The sequence below is a fragment of the Apium graveolens genome, chromosome 2, assembly GCF_009905375.1.
Source record: "Apium graveolens cultivar Ventura chromosome 2, ASM990537v1, whole genome shotgun sequence".
NCBI classification, from domain to species: Eukaryota; Viridiplantae; Streptophyta; class Magnoliopsida; order Apiales; family Apiaceae; genus Apium; species Apium graveolens.
The window spans coordinates 311,822,042-311,843,067 of record NC_133648.1 but is presented as its reverse complement, the minus strand read 5'-3'; the positions used below and the strand labels follow the sequence as shown (position 1 = coordinate 311,843,067).

Here is a 21,026-nt window from a genome sequence, read left to right as displayed (position 1 = left end):
ACTAATCCGACAAAGAAACTTCAGACGATTCACCGTCTTCATCTTCCTGCCCATCATCCCCACCGACATCATCAACGTCCTCATCATTCGTCACCTCGTCCTCGGATGTATAATCCTTGTCATCTTCCAAAGCACTCCGATTGTTTTCCTATATGCACAATTATAAACAAATTATAAAGAAGAAACAATTTTTTTCATTACATAATAAGTTTCGGGTAATGTATGCTTTTTTGGTAACACATCCGTAAGAAGTTTAAGCAAACTATCAGAAGCTTTATTACTACAATGCGAGTTATTTTTTAATTCCAATAATTTTGTGGTAAAACTTAATCTTGTGTACTCTGTATTACCGGGATTAATAGGTGCTTCATTTTCAACAATAACCTCGTACAATTTTTTAGCACTATCATTTGGAGCTTCTTCTACATTCATAGTTCCTGTATCTGTAGTGTCATAAAATTCATAATTTTCACCGGCAAAATCATGTAACATCGTATTCAAATCTACCGATTCTTCTACTCTCAGTGGTTCCTGAACACAATAACGATGATGTGATGTTCGACTACGTGTTCTTCCTATCTTTTCACCGTGCGACGTCCACACGGTATAACCTTCAAGCATCCCTTTTGCGAGCAAATAAAATCTAATATTATCAATATTTAACTAATTCAAATTTTTACAACATTTACAAGGACACTTCATTGTACCATCTTCTTCCATTCCATTCTCACGAGCAAATTTTAAAAATATTTCCACACCAATTCTATATTCCAGAGTCAATGAAATTTTATCACTTTGTAATTGATTATCAATCCAATTTAGATTAATGGTTTCCATCTACAATAATATGTATTTAACATAAAAACATATTTAACAAATAATTTAACATGCATTTCATAAAAAGTTAAAAACATTCAATACATACCAATTTACATTACACAAACACAAACACAAACAGAAACACACATACACACACATTGATTACAATAAATGAGAATAACTTATAATTTCTCATAAAAAACATATTTAACATGCATTTCATAAAAAAATAAAAGCATTCAATACATTACTAAAACAACATTTAATATATACAACAAACACAAACACAAACACACACACATTATTACAATAAATGAGAACAACTCACAATTTCTCTATTACTCTTCCACTTCAATTCTCTTCAATTCTCCCTCTAAGTTATTTTTTTATATTTTGCCCTAATTTCAAGAAATGAAAGATATAGCACAAAAAAATAAAATAAAAACAGATTTAAACCGACCAACGACGGTCGTTTATTAAAAAGACATCAAAACGACACTGTTCTGTATATAACGGGTACATTTTTTTGTAATTTATATTGATTTTATATTTTTACACAAAACCGACCGAAGAAGTTGGTCAGTTTTAAAAGCCTCCAATTAGGGTTTTATCCGACCACTTTAGTGTGGTCGGTTTTAAGTGTGCCACATCAGCTAAACTGTGTTGTATTTAGCTGTTATAACTGACCACCAACATGTAGTCGGTTTTAGCTCTGCCACATCATCAAAACTACGTCATTTATCTGCTTATATAACCGACCAACACCGGGGTCGGTTATATTGGGGCCAAATCGACGTCGGTCGGTTACGTGTGGTCGGTTTTGTCATGTTTTCCTGTAGTGATGTGCTTAAATTAAATTAAAGATAATGTTGCATTAGAGAAATTGTTGGTACTTTTAAACTGTGGGGTTCATCCTGCTGCATGTGTTACCACTTACCAAGCTACCGAGTAGGTTGGATTTTCATAATAACGCATTCTAACTCCATAAATAAAAGGGTTACGCCTTGTTGGGTATTACTGTTGTTTTGTTTGGCCATTTCCAATAATTTTGATTGAAAAAATTAAATTAGAATGATTAATTGATCCAAATTCTGATTCAAATTTTTAAAAAAATTCAAATTTTGATCCAAATTATTTTTTACATATTATAATACATAAATATTATATTAAACTCTTTAACTTTAAATTTAATGTTCAACTGTTATCAACTATTTATATTATATTCGATAGATTATTTAAATCAAAGACAAAAAAATTGATATACGAAAAATAATTATAAATTATAATATAAATATCATTAACATTCATTAATTAATCAAAAATCAATTAAATATTATAAATTAAAATATATTAATTGTTAAAGAATATAAGATCATGTTCGAGTCTTCCTCTGCCACGACTGGTTACTTAACATGGTATTAGAGCTTGGTTTAGGAAGGGACTCGGGGAAGGACTCGGGTTCGATTCCTCCCTGTTAGGAATATGTTGTGAACTTGATGATAAATTGAACAAAACACCTTAGTACATTTTAACTTAGTATTTTTGTAGCTCTCGATGGTTGATTTAATATAGTCCCGACGGGTAACAATCTGACATCCACCAAGAGTGTAGCTTATGTAACAATAAGTACTGTAGCACGTTTCTGCAAACAACAATGTATTAGTTGAGTAGACACTGTAGGATTCTTTAAGTCATGTTGACTACTACATTGATATACAGAATAGGTTGGCTAATTGTAAATATAAGTTGTCTTGTAATTCTGCATAAGTGAAATAGAATCAAGTGACAGAAAGACTCCCGACGGATGATCTACAGAGGCTCCCGACGGATAATCAACAAGGCTCCCGAAGGATGATCAACATAATCCCGACGGATGATAATATTTAAAATAGCAGTTGATAGTGACAACACAGTCACATGCATCGGGTGTTTGTAAATGGAATGTGACAGCCTAATTGCAGGATTTAGAGAACAAAGAAGCATTACCATTTCCATGCAAATATGAAGATATTCAAAGATACTGGATAGAGTAATGCAGCAGCATGAAGTTAGACAAGATATAATTTTGTTTTATTGTCTTATCTTACTATCATGTAACTTGATGATATATAAACCAAGAGTAGCAAGTAGAACAAAATAACTAAGCAAGCATTATTTTTCATAGAGATAGAAAAAGTTGTATCTGTTAAGAATTTCTCTGTAAGGTTGTAAGTTCACTTGTAAGCAGTTGTGTGCTATTCAAGTATCACAGAGTTCTCATAATAATATATATCTCTGGTGGAGAAGTTCAAATCCACCAGAAAGTTTTAAAGCTTTGTGTTTTATTACTTTGTGTTTTGATTTCAATTCAAGTTTCATTCCGCGCTTCTTGCAAAATCAAACACTATTATATATTAAGTAAGAATAGTCTTAAAATTAGAAAAATGGGTTGGAATTACATTCAACCCCCCTTCTGTAATTCTTGTTGCATTGTTTGGGAATAACAATTGGTATCAGAGCACGCTCTTGAAGTACAAAGAGTGTAAAGATCACCACAATTAGAAAGATGATCAGAAAGGATGCAGGAGTAAAAATTCCATTTCTGGACAAAGACAACTATCACCACTGGAAGGTGAAGATGCACCTACATCTTCTTTCTCAAGATGAAGCATATATGAACTGCATAGAGAAAGGTCCTTATGTTCCTATGAGAGCTGCTACAGGTGAACCATCAGTTCCAAAGCCTAGACATGAATGGTCTGATCCAGACATTGAACAAGTCAGGAAAGATAAAAAGGCTATGAATATACTATTTAATGGTGTTGATGGTGATATGTTTGACAACATCATAAACTGCAAAACAACTAAAGAGTTTTGGGACACAATTCAAATTATTTGTGATGGTACTGAGCAAGTCAGAGAGAACAAGATGCAACTCTTGATTCAGCAATATGAGCATTTTCACTATGAAGAAAGTGAATCACTCACTGATATATTTAGTAGATTTCAAAAGCTATTGAATGCTCTCAAGTTGCATGGAAGGGTCTATCAAACAATAGACTCAAACCTTAAATTCCTTAGATTCATGCCAAAGAATTGGAAGCCCATGACAGTCTCTTTAAGAAACTCTCAAGATTACAAGGAATTCACTTTGGAAAGACTGTATAGAATTCTAAAGACCTATGAGCTTGAAATAGAGCAAGATGAAAGGATGGAGAAAAGAAGGAAGAAAGGAGGATCCATTGCACTAGTTGTTGAGCTAGAGAAGGAAAAGGAGATGAAGGTTGAAGCTGTGGAATCTGCATCAAATTCAAAGGTTTGTGTGAGCAAGGGTAAAGGGCTGGTAGCTGAAAATGAAGAGTAGTTGAGCCAAGATGACATGGATGATATAGATGAGCATCTAGCATTCTTATCCAGGAGATTTGCCAAGCTCAAATTCAAGAACAATTTTGGAGCAGCTAAGCCAAACAGAAACATGGTTGATAAATCTAAATTCAAGTGTTTCAAATGTGGCTTGGCAGGCATTTTGCCAGTGAGTGTAGAAAGCCTGATTCTGGTAAAAAGAAGTTTGAGCCTGTTGATTACAAGCAAAAATATTTTAAGTTGCTCAAATAAAAGGAAAGGGCTTTAATCACACAGGAGAATGACTGGGCTGTAGATGGATTGGATGAAGATGAAGAAACAATCTATGTCAACCTAGCCCTAATGGCCAAGTTAGATGAAGCAGAAGTTAGTTCATCAAGCAATCAGGTAATAACCACTAACCTAGCACATTTAACTAAATCTGAGTGCAGTGATGCCATCAATGATATGTCTACTGAGCTATATCATTTACGTGTAACTCTTAAATCCCTCACTAAGGAAAATGCTAAAATTAAAGAAAATAATTTGTTTTTAAGTGAGAGGAATAATGTGTTAGAGTCTCAATTTATCAAGTTTAAAAAATTGAGAATTGAATGTAAAACTGATAAGGATGAATTAACTGAATCTTTAAAGAAATAAGAGATTTTAAGGAAGCAGCTTGAACGAGAATAGGAAGTAATTAAGGCATGAAAATCATCTAGATATGTCCATGCTCAAATTACTAAAGTTCAAGGTATAGAATCATTTTGTGATGTAGCCTGGAAAAAGAGCAAAGAGAAGCTTGATTCTAATCTGGTTGAAGAACTTTCAACAGATGTGGATTCGACGGATGATGAAAATTATCCGTCGAATAATCAAAAAGATTATCCGTCGAAAGATAATGAGCCACATCCGTCGAACTTTAGTAAGCCAGTCAGCAAAGCTAAGTTAGCTAAGTTGAATGATAAATATGGATCAGTTTCTAAAAACTTTATTCCAGGAGAATCAAGTCAAGTAAGAAAAGAAAAGAGAGTCAATATTGGTCATCTATCTATCAAGCAATTGAATGATAGATTAGATAAGATTGAGGTTAAAGCAGAATCAAAAAGGAAAAACAACAGAAATGGGAAGGTAGGAATTAACAAACATAACAACTACACACCTGATAAATATGCTCCAAGAAAAATCTGTGTTAAGTGTGGTAGTATTAATCATATGTCTATTAATTGCAAACTTGCTATGCATACTCCTATATCTGCACCTCCCTCATTCCCCAACATGACTGCCATATCTATGAATGCTTTTCTGTATAGAATATGAATGCATAATTTGCTAATATGTCATTTGCATCTAATCCATATTATGCTGCATTTAGCAGGCCTCAAATGCCATTTAGTATGCCTTACTGGAATAACATGTTTGCACATAGCATGCCTTTTCCTGTCAATCAAAATGTGCATGATAATTCTGCTTCAATGAATGGTTTCAAAGGTCCAACTCAAATGACTAAGGATAAATCTGAAATACCCAAGTCAAATGAAGTCAAACCTAAGAAACCAAAGAAAAAGGCTAACAAGGCAGGACCCAAGGAAACTTGGGTACCAAAATTAACTTGATTTGATTTTGATGTGTGCAGGAAAACAAAAAGAATCTTTGGTATTTAGATAGTGGGTGCTCAAGGCACATGACTGGAGATTCTACCCTGCTCACTAGGTTCAAGGAAAGAGCTGGCCCAAGTGTCACTTTTGGAGATGACAGCAAGGGTTATACTGTGGGATATGGCTTGATTTCAAAAGATAATGTCATCATTGAAGAGGTTGCCCTAGTGGATGGACTCAAGCATAATTTGTTGAGTATCATCCAGCTTTGTGATAAGGGCAACTCAGTCACTTTCAATTATGAAGCCTGTGTTGTGACCAACAAGAGAAGCAACAAAGTGGTTATCACTGGGGTGAGAAAAGGAAATGTGTATGTAGCTGATTTCAACTCATCAAATGCAGAATCTGTCACTTGTCTATTTAGCAAGGCAAGTCAAGATGAAAGTTGGCTATGGCACAAGAAGATGTCCCATCTAAACTTCAAGACCATGAATGAGCTAGTCAAGAAAGATTTGGTTAGAGGCATTCCTCAAGTGGAGTTTTCAAAGGATGGATTATGTGATGCCTGCCAAAAAGGAAAGCAGATTAAAGCATCATTCAGAAAGAAGCTTGATTCAACTATTGAAGAACCTTTGCAATTGTTGCACATGGATTTGTTTGGACCAGTCAATGGGTTGTCCATTTCAAAGAAGAGATATTGCCTAGTAATTGTAGATGATTTCTCAAAGTTCTTTTGGAAATTTTTCTTAAAATCCAAAGATGAAGCTAGTGAAATCAACATCAATCACATAAGTCAAGTCAACAATCATCCTGATTTCAAAGTAAGAAGAATCAGAAGTGACAATGGAACTGAGTTCAAGAATTATGTGATGAGACTATTTTGTGAAGAGAATGGGATTATGCATGAGTTATCTGCAGCTAGAACTCCACAACAAAATGGAGTGGTGGAAAGGAAAAACAGATCTTCTATTGAAGCTACAAGGACAATGCTGGAAGAATCAAAGTTACCAACATACTTTTGGGCTGAAGCTATGAATACTGCATGCTACACTCAGAATATTTCTTTGATCAATCAAGCAAAATGCATGACTCCCTACCAATTGTTCAAGAATAGGAAGCCAACATTAAACTTTCTACACGTCTTTGGCTGTAAATACTATATCTTAAGGAATCAAACTGATCAACATGGAAAGTTTGATGCCAAAGCAGATGAAGGAATTCTTGTTGGATATGCTGTTGAAAAAGCATATAGAGTCTATAATCTAAGAACCAACATTGTTATAGAATCTCTATATGTTGTGTATGATGATAAAAAGATTGAAGGACTGCAAGATGGAGACTTCCATGAGAGCCTCAAATTTGATAATGTGGAGATGATTTGTGAGGACGGTGATGATGATAGTGATCAAGAAATAATTGCCAATGATAATGCAGAAAAGACTATCCTCAATGATGCACAAAATTCAGCATCAGTCGAGTTGCATAATGCATCATCCATCGGTAGAAAATCAGCTTCATCCGTCGAGATATAAAGTGCATCATCCGTCGGAACAATGAGAGAAGCTGAGAGTCAAAATAGATCACTTACAGAAAGAACTCCTTCTTCAAATCAAAGATTCATAGACTCAGGGGGAGTTTCTTCAAATCAAAACTCAGTCGCACATCAAGACAATGATGAGGCCTCTTCATCTAGAGCTAACCTACCTCAACAGAGAATATGGACTAGAGATCACCCTTTTGAGCTCATTATTGGTGATGCATCTTCTAGAGTTTAAACAAGGAAAGCAACTCAAGAAGAATGTCTGTATAATAGCTTTCTCTCAAAGGAAGAACCAAATAAGGTAGAAGAAGCTATGTTGGATCCTCATTGGGTTTTAGCTATGCAAGAAGAGCTAAACCAATTTGAAAGGAACAATGTATGGAAGCTGGTACCCAAGCCTAAAAAAAAGAATCCAATTGACACCAAATGGGTATTCAGAAATAAGATGGATGAAAATGGCATAGTTGTCAAGAACAAAGCTAGATTGGTTGTCAAGGGCTATTGTCAACAAGAAGGAATAGATTTTGATGAAATTTTTGCTCCTGTTGCAAGACTTGAAGCCATCAGAATTTTCTTAGCCTATCCAGCCCATGCCAAATTCAAGGTCAATCAAATGGATGTCAAAAATGCCTTTCTGAATGGAGATTTGGAGGAGGAAGTCTATGTCAGTCAGCCTCCTGGTTTTGAAGATCCAAATTTTCCAGAATATGCCTACTATCTTTTTAAAGCACTTTATGGATTGAAGCAAGCACCTAGAGCCTGGTATAATACTTTGTCAAAGTTTCTCTTAGAAAAACACTTCACAAGAGGTACTGTTGATAAAACTTTATTCTTTAGAAATGTTAATGGCTCTAGTATACTTGTTCAAATTTATGTAGATGATATTATATTCGCTCTATAGATAGAAAAATTTGCAAAAACTTTGCCAAATTGATGCAAAGTAAGTATGAAATGAGCATGATGAACTAACTAACTTACTTTCTTGGTTTACAAGTTAAGCAAGTTAGTGATGAAATATTCATTAGTCAAACCAAATATATTTATGATCTTTTAAAGAAGTTTGATCTAATGGATTGCACATCTGCAAAAACTCCCATGGCCACTGCAACTAAACTTGAATTAAACACTAGTGAAAAATCTGTGGATAATTCAAGCTATAGAGGCATGGTTGGCTCACTTCTGTACTTAATAGCTAGTAGGTCAGATATAATATTTGCTACTTGTCTTTGTGCAAGATTCCAGGCTGATCCTAGAGAATCTCATTTAATAGTTATTAAGAGAATTTTCAGAAATATCTCAAGGGCACACCAAAACTTAGCATTTGGTACCCTAGAGATTCTGGTTTTGATCGAACTGGTTATTCAGATGCAGATTATGCAGGTTGTAAAATTGATAGAAAAAGTACAACAGTAACCTGTCAATTTCTAGGAAACAAGCTAGTATCCTGGTTGTAAAATTGATAGAAAAAGTACAACAGTAACTTGTCAATTTCTAGGAAACAAGCTAGTATCCTAGTTCAGTAAAAAGCAAAATTCAGTTTCTACTTCTATAGCTGAAGCTGAATATATTGTTGCTAGCAGTTGTTGTGCACAGATTCTATGGATGAAAAAACAATTGTTGTACTATGGTCTGCAAGTGGACAGAATTCCTATTATCTGTGATAACACATGTGTGATTGCCATCACTGAAAATCCCGTACAGCATTTAAGAACAAAGCACATAGACATCAAGTATCACTTCATTAGGGAACATCTGATGAATGGTACTGTGGAACTTCATTTTGTTCCAAGTGAGAAGCAGCTTGCAGATATCTTCACCAAGCCACTTGATGAATCCACCTTTACTAGGTTGGTAAGTGAGTTAGGTATGCTTAATTATTCTTAAATTAATTATGATAATTTTGCAAGTTGTAATGCAGCCAGAAAATTAATTGATTTTTTTGTTTTAGATGAAATTTTGGCTAAGTCAAAATTTACATCTCGACAGATGTTCCTTATCCATCGATTTTGATCATCCGTCGAAATATAGTAGCTTGGTAAAAAAATCAATTACTTTTCAGGATTATCTACAACCCGACGGATGATTGCTTTATTCTCATCCGTCGAATTATCTACATCTTAGCCGTTAAAGTTCTGAACATTATCCATCGGATATACTTACAGTCTGTAAGTATATCACGACGGATAATTGACAGAATTTTGACAGTTTATTTCATTTTTAAAACGGCTATTTTGGGCAATTCTCATTGGGTCTTTAATTTTTACCTTTAATTTTTATCTCATTTTATTTGAGAATACATAAAAGCTTAACTTCAGTTTATTTTTGCTTTTATCTTTCTCTACTGCAATTAACTGTTCTCTTCTCTCTCAAAGCAATGGCTAAGTTTGTGATGGCTATATATACATAGTCATGTTATTATTTTGATGTATGCTTGAGTATTGTTTGACTTAAGTATCGCTTGATTGAATACTGTTTGGTGAGACTGATTGTATTATTGATAATTGTTTTGATTAATAATACAAGTTGGGACGTGGGTTTTTCTGCGTCATATATTGAGTGTGTGTTTTGTATTGTTTATTTTGTTCTATACTTGTGTGTGTTCCCCCTAACAGAAATTTGGTCCCATTGAGAAACCTAACAAGATCTATCATTACTTCTCTCAAGTTAAGCAAATTTATGTGAATGAATTGAGTCTAGGAAACTTGGAAAAGGGCCAACCTTCATGCATAAAGTCTCCAAAAGCCAATATGGTTTTGAAGCCCAAAAAAAACTATCCAAAGTCATCTGAAAAGAACCCACTGGATCTTATGTTTGAGACTCCAAGGCCAGATGAAAAGAAGTTGTTGGCAAGGTCCATTGCATTCTTCAAAGATCCAACTGACTCGGTATAAAAGAAAAGAATTGCCAAAATCTACAAGAATGGGAAAGAAATTTGTGTGGTGGCTAGACACCCTTAGTTTACAGAAGCTAAAAAGGAAGAAAAACAAAGAATCAAGCAAGAAAAGAAGTAAGCTACTTTAGAGGCCAAGAAGCTCAAACAGAAGAAAGAGCAAGCTGTTATAGTAGCCAAGCTTCAAGTTGTGAAAACTGCAACTGAGATTTCTGAGAAATCACCTGTAGTAGCTGAAGATCAGGATCAGAAAATGCACAAGGAACCTCCACAGTAAAGGAAGTTCAGATACAAGCTCCATTCCAAAAGAAAATTGGACTTCAGTGATGAGAAAATGGAAGATTACATTCCCAAATAGTCTACAACTTCAACTCAAACATCCAAGCCCTCAGTGGTACATGAGGAATTTAAGGTGGATCCTACAAAGAATTTTCATGGTGAGCCTATAGTTCCCAAGGATGAGCCAATAGACTGGGAAAGTTTTCCTATTCCTGAACTTCAATTACCAATATTCAACAAGCTAAAGAAGACAAAGACAAGAGTAATCAAGAAGGTCAAGCCTGTGAAACTCAAAACCAAGACCTTAACCAAAGCTAAATCAACTGTCAACAAGGGAGATCTTCTATACATCTGTGATATCAAGAAATTTTCAGACATCAATCTCTACATGGATGAGCTACAAGAAGTGAGAGCAATTGATACTCACAGGAATCTCCCTGAAAGACTGGTGTTCAAGTACAAAGGTGGGAAAGAGTTTACATGGCCCCTTCACAGAGTTCTTCAAGAAAGCTGTTCAGTTTTAATAAAGATCTTCTCATCCTTCAAGAAGAATTTTGGATTCAATGTGACAGCCCGGAAATTGGTTCTAAAGAAGATAGAAGAACTCAGGAGTAGAAAAACCTCAAATGCACTTCCAAGAACTCTATATATTCCCTTCACAGGAAATACAGTGCACTTGAGGCCTTACTGGCTGATGAAATTCATGGATGACAAAGGTATTAGAAGATTCTTCAGATTGGAGGACCAATTGAGCATCTCAAACAATGAGACTCTATTGGAAATGCGAGAAAAGTTAGATCTATCAAATGCTGAAGAATTTGAATTTCACATACAACTCCAAAATCAAATAGAAGAAAACAACTGGAAGCTTGGGAAGAAATCAAGGCAATCAAGGAAATAGAAAACATCTGCTTAGGCTAGAGGAGCACCTTGATAATGATTGTGAGAACTCTTTGTACACTTTACTTTGTTCAATTTTCAAAATAAATTGTAGCACTTATTAGTTTTATCTACTATAATTCAATTTGTACATTTAGGGTGTTTTGTTATCATCAAGTTTCTCTTAATTTATGGCTACAATTCCAGTAGACATAAATTGGGGGAGATTGTTAGAAATATGTTGTGAACTTGATGATAAATTGAATAAAACACCTTGGTAGATTTTAACTTAGTATTTTTGGAGCTCTCGATGGATGTTTTAATATAGTCCTGACGGATGAACTTTATAGTCCCGACGGATGACAATCTGACATCCTCCAAGAGTGTATCTTATGTAACAATAAATACTGTAGCACATTTCTGCAAACAATAATGTATTAGTTGAGTAGACAGTGTAGGATTCTTTAAGTCATGTTGACTACTAAATTGATATGCATAATAGGTTGGATAATTGTAAATATAAGTTGTCTTATAATTCTGCATAAGTGAAATAGAATCAAGTGATGGAAAGACTCCCGAAGGATGATCTACAGAGGCTCCCGACGGATAATCAACAAGGCTCCCGACGGATGATCAACATAATCATGACGGATGATAATATTCAAAATAGCAGTTGATAGTGACAACACAGTCACATGCGTCGGGTGTTTGCAAATAGAATGTGGCAGCCTAATTGTAGGATTTAGAGAACAAAGAAGCATTACCATTTCCATGCAAATATGAATATACTCAAAGATGCTGGATAGATTAATGTAGCAGCATGAAGTTAGACTAGATATAATTTTATTTTATTGTCTCGTCTTACTGTCATGTAACTTGGTGATATATAAACCAAGAGTAGCAAGTAGAACAAAATAACTAAGCAAGCATTATTTTTCAGAGAGATAGAAAAAGATGTCTTTGTTAAGAATTTCTCTGTAAGGTTGTAAATTCACTTGTAAGCAGTTGTGTGTTATTCAAGCATCACAAAGTTCTCATACTAATATATATCTCTGGTGGATAAGTTCAAATCCACCAGAAAGTTTTAAAACTTTGTGTTTTATTACTTTGTGTTTTGATTTCAATTCAAATTTCATTCTGCACTTCTTGCGAAATCAAACATTGTTATATATTAAGTAAGAACAGTCTTAAAATTAGAAAAAAAAAAACCAGAATTACATTCAACCCCCCTTCTGTAATTCTTGTTGCATTGTTTGGGAATAAGACTTCCACCCCATTTATTTAATTTAAATATTTGTTATTGATATGGTATTGTTAATTGTTGTATTTTTCGTTATCAATCGTAGCGAAATGTATCGTACGATTAAGAGGGAGTGTTAACGAGTATCAGAATATCATGTTCGGATCTTCCTCTACCACCTTAAACTTTTAGTGCGACCGGTTACTTAATAATAATAAGATAATTATTATTTTATATTAACTTAAATTTGGATCAGTGAACAGTGGTGATCCAAATTTGGATTAATATTGTTCATTGATCCAAATTTGGATTACCATTTGAATCATGTTTATAGGAAATTTTGAGATAATCTAACTCAAATTTGGATCACTGGCACCAAAAAGAATAAATTGTACAAATATAATTTTTTTATTGTAGATAACCCGAAACCGCTACCCTTCAGGTACTCGAATACAAAATTGTATTCATTTGGAACCTCCAAAATTTGCGCAAAGAAAAAGGAAAGATTTGAATGGAAGATTCGGAGAAGTTGGTGCTTTAACCTTATTTTAGTACTCCTAGTTAGTGTTTTAACAGTATTCTCCTTAATTTAGTAATACTATATGTAACTTTATTCTTTCACTTTAACTGTTTTATTCTTTTTTATTTGCAGCAAAATGATAGTACTATCGGAGAAGGGAAGTATTGAGTTGGGTGAAGGAAGAAGAATGTATGGATGCTGAGATAGAAACTGATTCCTTATCCTTATTCAAGAAATCCGTAGTTGCTCTACCAATTTGTCTTACAATGGTTACTATATCCATTGAAAGAGTGTAATATTACGTTAAATTTTGCTCACTGTATTGCAAGAAACACAAGTTCAATAGTTGAGCGTATCCGGAAAAGAGTGAATGCCCTTCCAGATTTCTATAATATAATGATGGATGATTTGAAATTTTAATGAATTTCTTTCTTCCGGCAAAAAAGAAAAAGAAGAATATCGGCTATTACGGGCCACAACTTTTGGCTGGTGATCTCCGATGTTTACAAGTACAACAAATTAAAAGAGTTTATTTTCTATATATATAGAAACTATAAACTTAAACAGTGAGATCAATGGAACATAATTGAGTGGTACAACTTTCTTATAATATAAAGAAGTAAAAGATAAAATCATAGGCCCGCCAGGATAGCCCACATAAAATCAGTGTAAAATCTGTCGCAAACTTTACACGGTCTTGAAGACCTAAACTCTAGCCCAGGTAAAATAGGTCTGATTTTGAAAAATCGAACCGAAATTTATCGAATCGAGATGTGATCCAAGATCTGAATCTTATATATTTATTCGATAATTACCGAAAATTCATTTAAATCGATCCAAAAATTATTCGAACTGGAAATTTAACCGAAAATGATCTGAAATATTATATCCGATTATAAATTGAAACCGATCAAAACCGAATAATATATTATTTGAACTGAATATGACCCGAAGTAAGCAAAATTTAGACTTCAAACAATTTTATGTTTATGATAACATAATTATTTAATCTTATTTTTTTTTTGTAAAATTACGAATAAATTATGATCAAAAAATATCCTAACTGAATTTAAACCGAACCGAATTTTGTCTGATCTTAATTCGAATTTTATTCGCGTTTAATATAAATTAGACCTGAACTGAATCACATCTGATCCAATCTGATTGACCTCTGAATATATCATAATCCGAAAATGAATTCGATCCAAAATTGATCCAATCTGAAATCGAACCAATTATCCGAATTATCGGGTATAACTATAAGTCTACATGAACTTACAAGATTTACAAGTTAATTAATTTTACGGTGAGAGCCAGAGGATTCTTCCTTTGACGTTGTAGGTGGCACTTGATATGTGCATCACTTTTTATTGATAAATAATATTAGGTATCCTAAAATTTTCTCAAAATAATTATAAATTGACGTAATATGATAATAATAAAATTTAATTTGTGAGTGTATATATATACACTTAGGTATATTATTATTTTAAGAAATAACTTTTCATGACATCATTTTGAAAAATATTGTAACAATTTTTAGGGCATTTATTATTTTCCTTTTTAAAATTAAAACCAAATTATCCATACATAAAAAAGTGGAGTTGATGAATGTATACAACAATATTTTAATCTCGGTATCGATATATATTATATTAAAATAAAGTATAGGTGACATCATCATAGCTGATGTATCATGTATCCAAATCTCTTTTAACAAGTGACATCACCAAATTATATGTGTCAAACTCTCATCAATTTAATGATATCATCTTCCACTAATAATTTTTTACTTATTTAATTTACTTTCAAAATTTCTCTCTCATTTATTAACTCCACTAATTCTCTATTTTCTCCATTTCTAATATCCTTTCCTCCTCGCTTTTATATTCTTAAATTCATAATTTGCAATATTTCTCTTTATTTACCTTTATCAAAATTTATTTTATTTACATAAATATTCATCAATACATTTTTTATTTTAAATTTAATAGAAAGTTGATAATTAATATATGTAATAATCAATATTTGTAGTTTGTGTGCTACTATTTTTAAGTTTTATTCTGTTACTTATTATTATATATTATAAATATAGTATTAATATATATTTGAATTAAACTATTTCTAAATAATCTTTTTTTTTAAATAATTATGAGGTAATCGAACATTTAACGGGAACTACTTTAGTAAATAGTACTCCCTCTGTCTCACCCATTTGTTTACACTTTCCTTTTTTTAATATTACAATTGTTTACATTTAAAATTTTCCAAAAATAGTACCCCTCCGTCCTTTTCATTTCTTTACCGTTTTCTTTTTGAATGTTTCATTCATTTCTTTACATTTTAAAACTTACCAAAAATGGTCAATGAATCCCTCTATTTCCCCATTTTTCCTCCCTTTTCAAACTACTTTTACCCCACTCTCTCCATTTTATACATTAAAAACAATGAATCCCACCACTTCACCCACTTTTCTTTATCTTTTTCACTACTTTATACATATTTCTTAATAATTCTTTTGATAACAAATCAAAAGGACGGAGGGAGTAAAGTTTTTATAATATTTAAAAATACTAAACACACTATTTCTCTCCATTATACCCACTTTATACATATAATATTATTATATTAATTGATCTCACTATTTTACTTACTTTTTTAAATTTTCTTCATTATTTTATCATTTTCTTAAATTTCGTGCTAAACCCAAATATTAACATCTGGCAGGCACGGACAGACGGAGTATAACTGATGATGTGCACCTCTCAATCTCTCACGTACCATCGGATCTTTCGATTAGGATGGAATCTAATAGGTTTATTTTCCCACGTGCTTTATAGGATTCTCTATAAATTTAGCATTCGAACCCCATTGAGTCCACACTTCACCCTCAAGAAAGCATTTATTCTACAATATATATGTTGTATGTAAAACTAACATAAAGTTATACTATATGTAAATACCCTATCCCCTAGTCCCCTCTTCCACACACGCACCTCGCACATAGTAGAGAAATTAATGGAAGGCTTTGGTGAGTATGATCTGTACTGGGAAACCAATAGATACTACCAAAATGAGGAGCTTGACAGGTACGTCACCTACATTTATTTACTTACACACTGCTAATTTTCATCATTTCTTTCGAGTTTTGATTTTACCATCAATTATGATGATTCTTATGTATAAATTAATGCTGCAGCTTGGTATTTGATGAGACATTATCAGCATACTATGATTCAAGTTCACCAGATGGACCTCAATTATCTTCCGTCGCACCTAAAAACATAATTTCTGAGAGAAACAGAAGGAAGAAATTAACGGATAAAATCCATGCTCTCCGTGCTGTTGTCCCCAACATTACTAAGGTATATATACACAAATTTTCACCCAAATTATCACCTAATTGTATTACTTAAAATCAATTTGAATGTAACGTAATGGTTGTTTACTGCTGAAATATATACTAGTTGGATAAGGCATCAACTATAAAAGATGCAATAAGATATATTCAAGAATTGCAAGAACAAGAGAGAAGTATTGAAGCTGAAATAGCAGAGCTAGAGTCCATGGCCTCCGAGAAAAACAACTGTTTCCACGAATTCTATCAAGCAGCAGCGGATATGATGATACCGTTGACTGTATCGAAAAAGAAGAAAAGAACTCATCAGCAGCAGCAGCTCTTCTCCAATATTTCTGGATGTTCTAGGTCATTACCATCACCTGCCCAAGTCATTGAGGTAGGCATAGGTTAATAATTAATATCTCTCACATTTTTCCTCATATAGTATCAATTTAAGGCCATGTTTCGGCATTCCAGGATTATATTATACTATTAAGTAGTGAATTGTGAATTTTAATGTTAGTGGATACTAATTGCTACTCCCTCCGTACCACAATACCACAATACGTTTAAGCGATTGACTATTAATTTACGGTTAATTTATAAGATCAAACATAGTCGATCTTATTGTTTACAGTTTTTAAATTAAAAAGTGGATAAAATTCAGTTTCAAGTCTACAATTAACTTTATAATTAATCTATTGAGAATTAGTTAAACTAAATATTTGGTTTGGGCGCAGGTAAAGGTGTCTTATGTGGGAAGAAAGACAGCTGTGGTGAGCATTACATGTAGCAAAGAAAGAGACACCATAATTAAGCTTTGCGAAGCTTTTGAATCATTGAAGCTTAAAGTCTTAACTGCAAACATTACTTCTTTCTCGGGGACCCTATCCAAAACCGTCTTTGTTGAGGTAAAATTGTACAACACACTGCATTACATATCTACAATCACATACAGTGATGCGCGCATGACTGACTTACATAGCACTAAAAAGTGCTATATAAATTCAAAAATAAACGCTATGCAAATTAAATTCTGTAAGATTGTGTTTGGTAACGCGAATTTCATTTCAAATTCTGGAATTTAATTCTAGGAATTGAATTCAGGCATTTCAAATTCAAAAATCCTATTTGTTAAGTATAATAATTTCAAATTCAGAATTTCAAATTCCAACAATTTTTGACAACGACCAAAATTAACCCTTGAGCTGATTTCTCTTTCAAATCGTAAAAAATATCCAACAAGATCAGTTAATTTCAAATATCAAACATATAAATCTGATCAATGTTTTGGTTGTGTGTGACAAGATTGAATTTATTAGATATTTGTATATACATAAATTGAATCAATTAGTTGTTATATATATACACACGCACACACGTAGCATACCTCATGTTGATCGATGAAGCAAAAATATGAGAGTGAAGTGAGGGCACGAGAAAGAGAGCACGAGAAAGAGAGTCGAGGGAGGGAGGGAGAGAGAGAATCGATTCAGAGCGAGTCGACTGGGAGAGACTCGAGAGAGAGTGTGGGAATGGTGTCCAAAGTCTATATGATAATTGGGCTGAGTTTCATTTTGAATGACATATTTAAAATTGGTATTTCAAATTTCTATGTATAGGCTTTAGTTTTAAATAGGTAGGATTTGGACCAAATCCAAATTCAAATCCCTCACATATTCAAACAGTAAATTTGAGCCAAATTCAACATTTGAAATGAAATGGGGCTATCCAAACGGGCCATAATAGTGTTTGATAGTTAAATTCTGTAGTAGTGTTGATGAGCAGGTCTCATGGAGGGGCCTTCCTCCAAAAATAGAGAGCAACTTTAAATAAAGTAATATTTATATAATCTTTAGTGACATGGAATCCGATAAATGCGTGTTCATGTGTTATACTTATTGGGCTATAATATAAAGAAATTGGATTTTATTTTGTAGTAGTGTCAGATCCATGTTTTCTAGTATGTGTCAATGATTTAATTATATAAATCTTTATACATGTGTGTGTTTGCAGGCTGATGAAGAAGAGATAAATATGCTCAAAACAAATATTGAAACCGCCATTGCAGCAAGCTCTTAACTTTCCAAAAAAACAGTCCAATGAGCTTCGCGCTAAATTAACAATGACCCTGCTGGAAAGAATTATGTATCCTTAATAATTAAGATCCTCTAATTACCAGTGTTAATCATGTTCCTAATGATTTTCTTCTGCTTTGTAGTCCTTGGAACTAATCCGTTATATCTGTGTACTTTTACTTCCGTGTCCTGTTTTGGAGTGAAATTTCCTAAAACAAAGTGCAGTGCCCTGGTGCTGTTCTTAGTTTAAAGAAGTACTTCCTGTATTATATAAAAATATTTCTGAATAAAAATTTGTCACTGCCGGATGAATGACCATTAATGTTCTTAGGTAGAAAACAGCGTCTCAATACCTTCAGAAATATACTTTGAAATCAGGCGTACTGATCTTTTGACCCTTAAAATATTAACGTTTGTACTCATAAATCCTAAATCTAAGCGGCTGTATCTTTCAACCCTCTTTTAACCCTCAAGATATGTAATTTCATATCCTTTAATCCTTTTTACGTTTACAAAGAAAATACTGGTATAATCGGAGGGACATCAATAAGTCTTGAAATTATGGTTACTTGCAAATGCAAATTTAAATTTGATTATGTATTTTTTTTAAATTAATAATTTTCATAAAATGGTTGGTAACACTTCAAAACTAAAAGCTTCCCAACCTACCGAATACATTGCAATAATATGGGATGAAAAATATACAGAATAGATACAGCGAACAAAACCCCCGAAGAACAACCTAAACAACAAAAGATAATCGACTTGATCCTAAAACAAACTAGAGAACGGGGGTGTTCCAAAAGCTTCAATCTGAAGATTCACGTTGTTAAAGCGTCTGCTCCTCCATTCACGGACTGAAAATCTGAAACTCCGTCTTGTTCCTGCTAAGCAATGATGATGTCTTCGGATGGGGCAAAGCCACGAACGTATCCATGAGCATCACTGGTAATGGGAGTAATATAGGGTAAAACACGGTTTTGTTCGATTCGGTTTTTGAATAAAATGAAAATCAAAATCGCATATACTCGGTTTTTTAAATTTAAAACCGAAATCATCGGTTCGCTTTTGATTTTAAAAATCTCGCTTCGGTTATAATCGGATCGATTTCGGTTTTAAAACCACATAACTCAAAATTGTCAAAATATGCCAATAGACTTCAAAAAAACTTTATAGATAATACATAGAAAAATGGGAAAATAAATTGATAAGTCCCTGAACTATTCCGGTTTTATGCGATAGGTCCCAGAACAAAAGATTTCGCAAATCGGGTCCTTTAACTTTCAAACTTTTTAAGATCAGGTCCTTCCGTTAAAAAGATTTTGACGTCGTCGGAATCTTACTGACATGGAAGTTAACTTTATAACCTCGTTTGCTGACGTGTAAATTGACAGAAAAACGTAATTAAATAAAAAAAGACATACTGGCTCGTATATAGACGTTAACAAAATCAACTATTCATATACATACACATAACATATATCTATTTATTGGATTAGAGTTTATCTATGAAATTTAAGGAAAATTATTGATATTTATGCATGTATACACACGAATCATTGTCATTATCATGAATACACGCAAATATACACACAAATGTTAGATGGTAGAATCTATGCAAGTACACACACGAAAACCCTAATGAAATCAGTAACATGCCTTGTATGAAGTGTTTCCCCAATTTATGTTATGAACCCTAATACAACATATAGAGATAGTTGTGTGTATATATATCTATTTAAACTTTGTTAACGACTCTTTTCTGATTTATTTTTTTTTTATTTTCATTTTTTAACTCTCTATGTTCGTGTGTACAAATAAGTTGATGACATGTCAAAAGGGGAATGCCATATCAGCTCAATTCTGACAGATTCTGATGGCGTCAGAATCTTTTTAACGGAAGGACCTAATCCAAAAAAGTTTGAAAGTTAAAGGACCCGATTTGCGGAATCTTTTGTTCAGGGACCTATCGAATAAAACCGGAATAGTTCAGGGACTTATCAATTTATTTTCCCTAGAAAAATTTTAAAATTACATAGTTAAAGTCTTTTTATCTTTTCGAAATAAGCATACACTTTCTTAATGGTACAATGATGCAATGACCATCACAAGACATATAGCAGAAAAATTTGCATTGGAGTGGTTGTACATAACAGCTGAAGTGATCACTTAAGTTAGCATGACCTTAAGGTTATACTCTACAAGGTTACTAGGTTACTATAGATATTAATATGGTCGTAATAAAAGTGCATAAAACTTGAACCGGCAAAACTGGGCAGAATTATGATTCAGCTACTTATCAGGCATACAGTTTGTTTAGCCAATATTTCAACATGTCAATATATGTTTTTGTACATTTTTATTTTCAAATATTTATATTAATTATATAAAAATATTTATTTTATTTATCTATTTTACTAATAGAATCATTTTTGGTTTTTTTGGTTCGGTTTTAACATATAACCGAAACCGATACCGAAACCGATTCGGTTATTAATTTTTTGATTTCAGTTCCAGTTCGA

At 33.0% G+C, this 21,026-nt stretch overlaps 1 protein-coding gene across 1 annotated transcript; it reads left to right on the top strand.

Annotated features, from left to right (window-relative positions):
* The first annotated feature begins 15,970 nt into the window (after positions 1–15,970).
* On the top strand, positions 15,971–18,822 carry LOC141708741 (transcription factor bHLH35-like). Its single transcript, XM_074512506.1, has 5 exons — positions 15,971–16,175; positions 16,286–16,451; positions 16,554–16,823; positions 17,167–17,337; positions 18,443–18,822. Exons 1-5 carry the CDS (start codon positions 16,105–16,107, stop codon positions 18,506–18,508), a joined length of 744 nt encoding a protein of 247 aa, XP_074368607.1. The 5' UTR covers positions 15,971–16,104; the 3' UTR covers positions 18,509–18,822.
* The last annotated feature ends 2,204 nt before the right edge of the window (positions 18,823–21,026 follow it).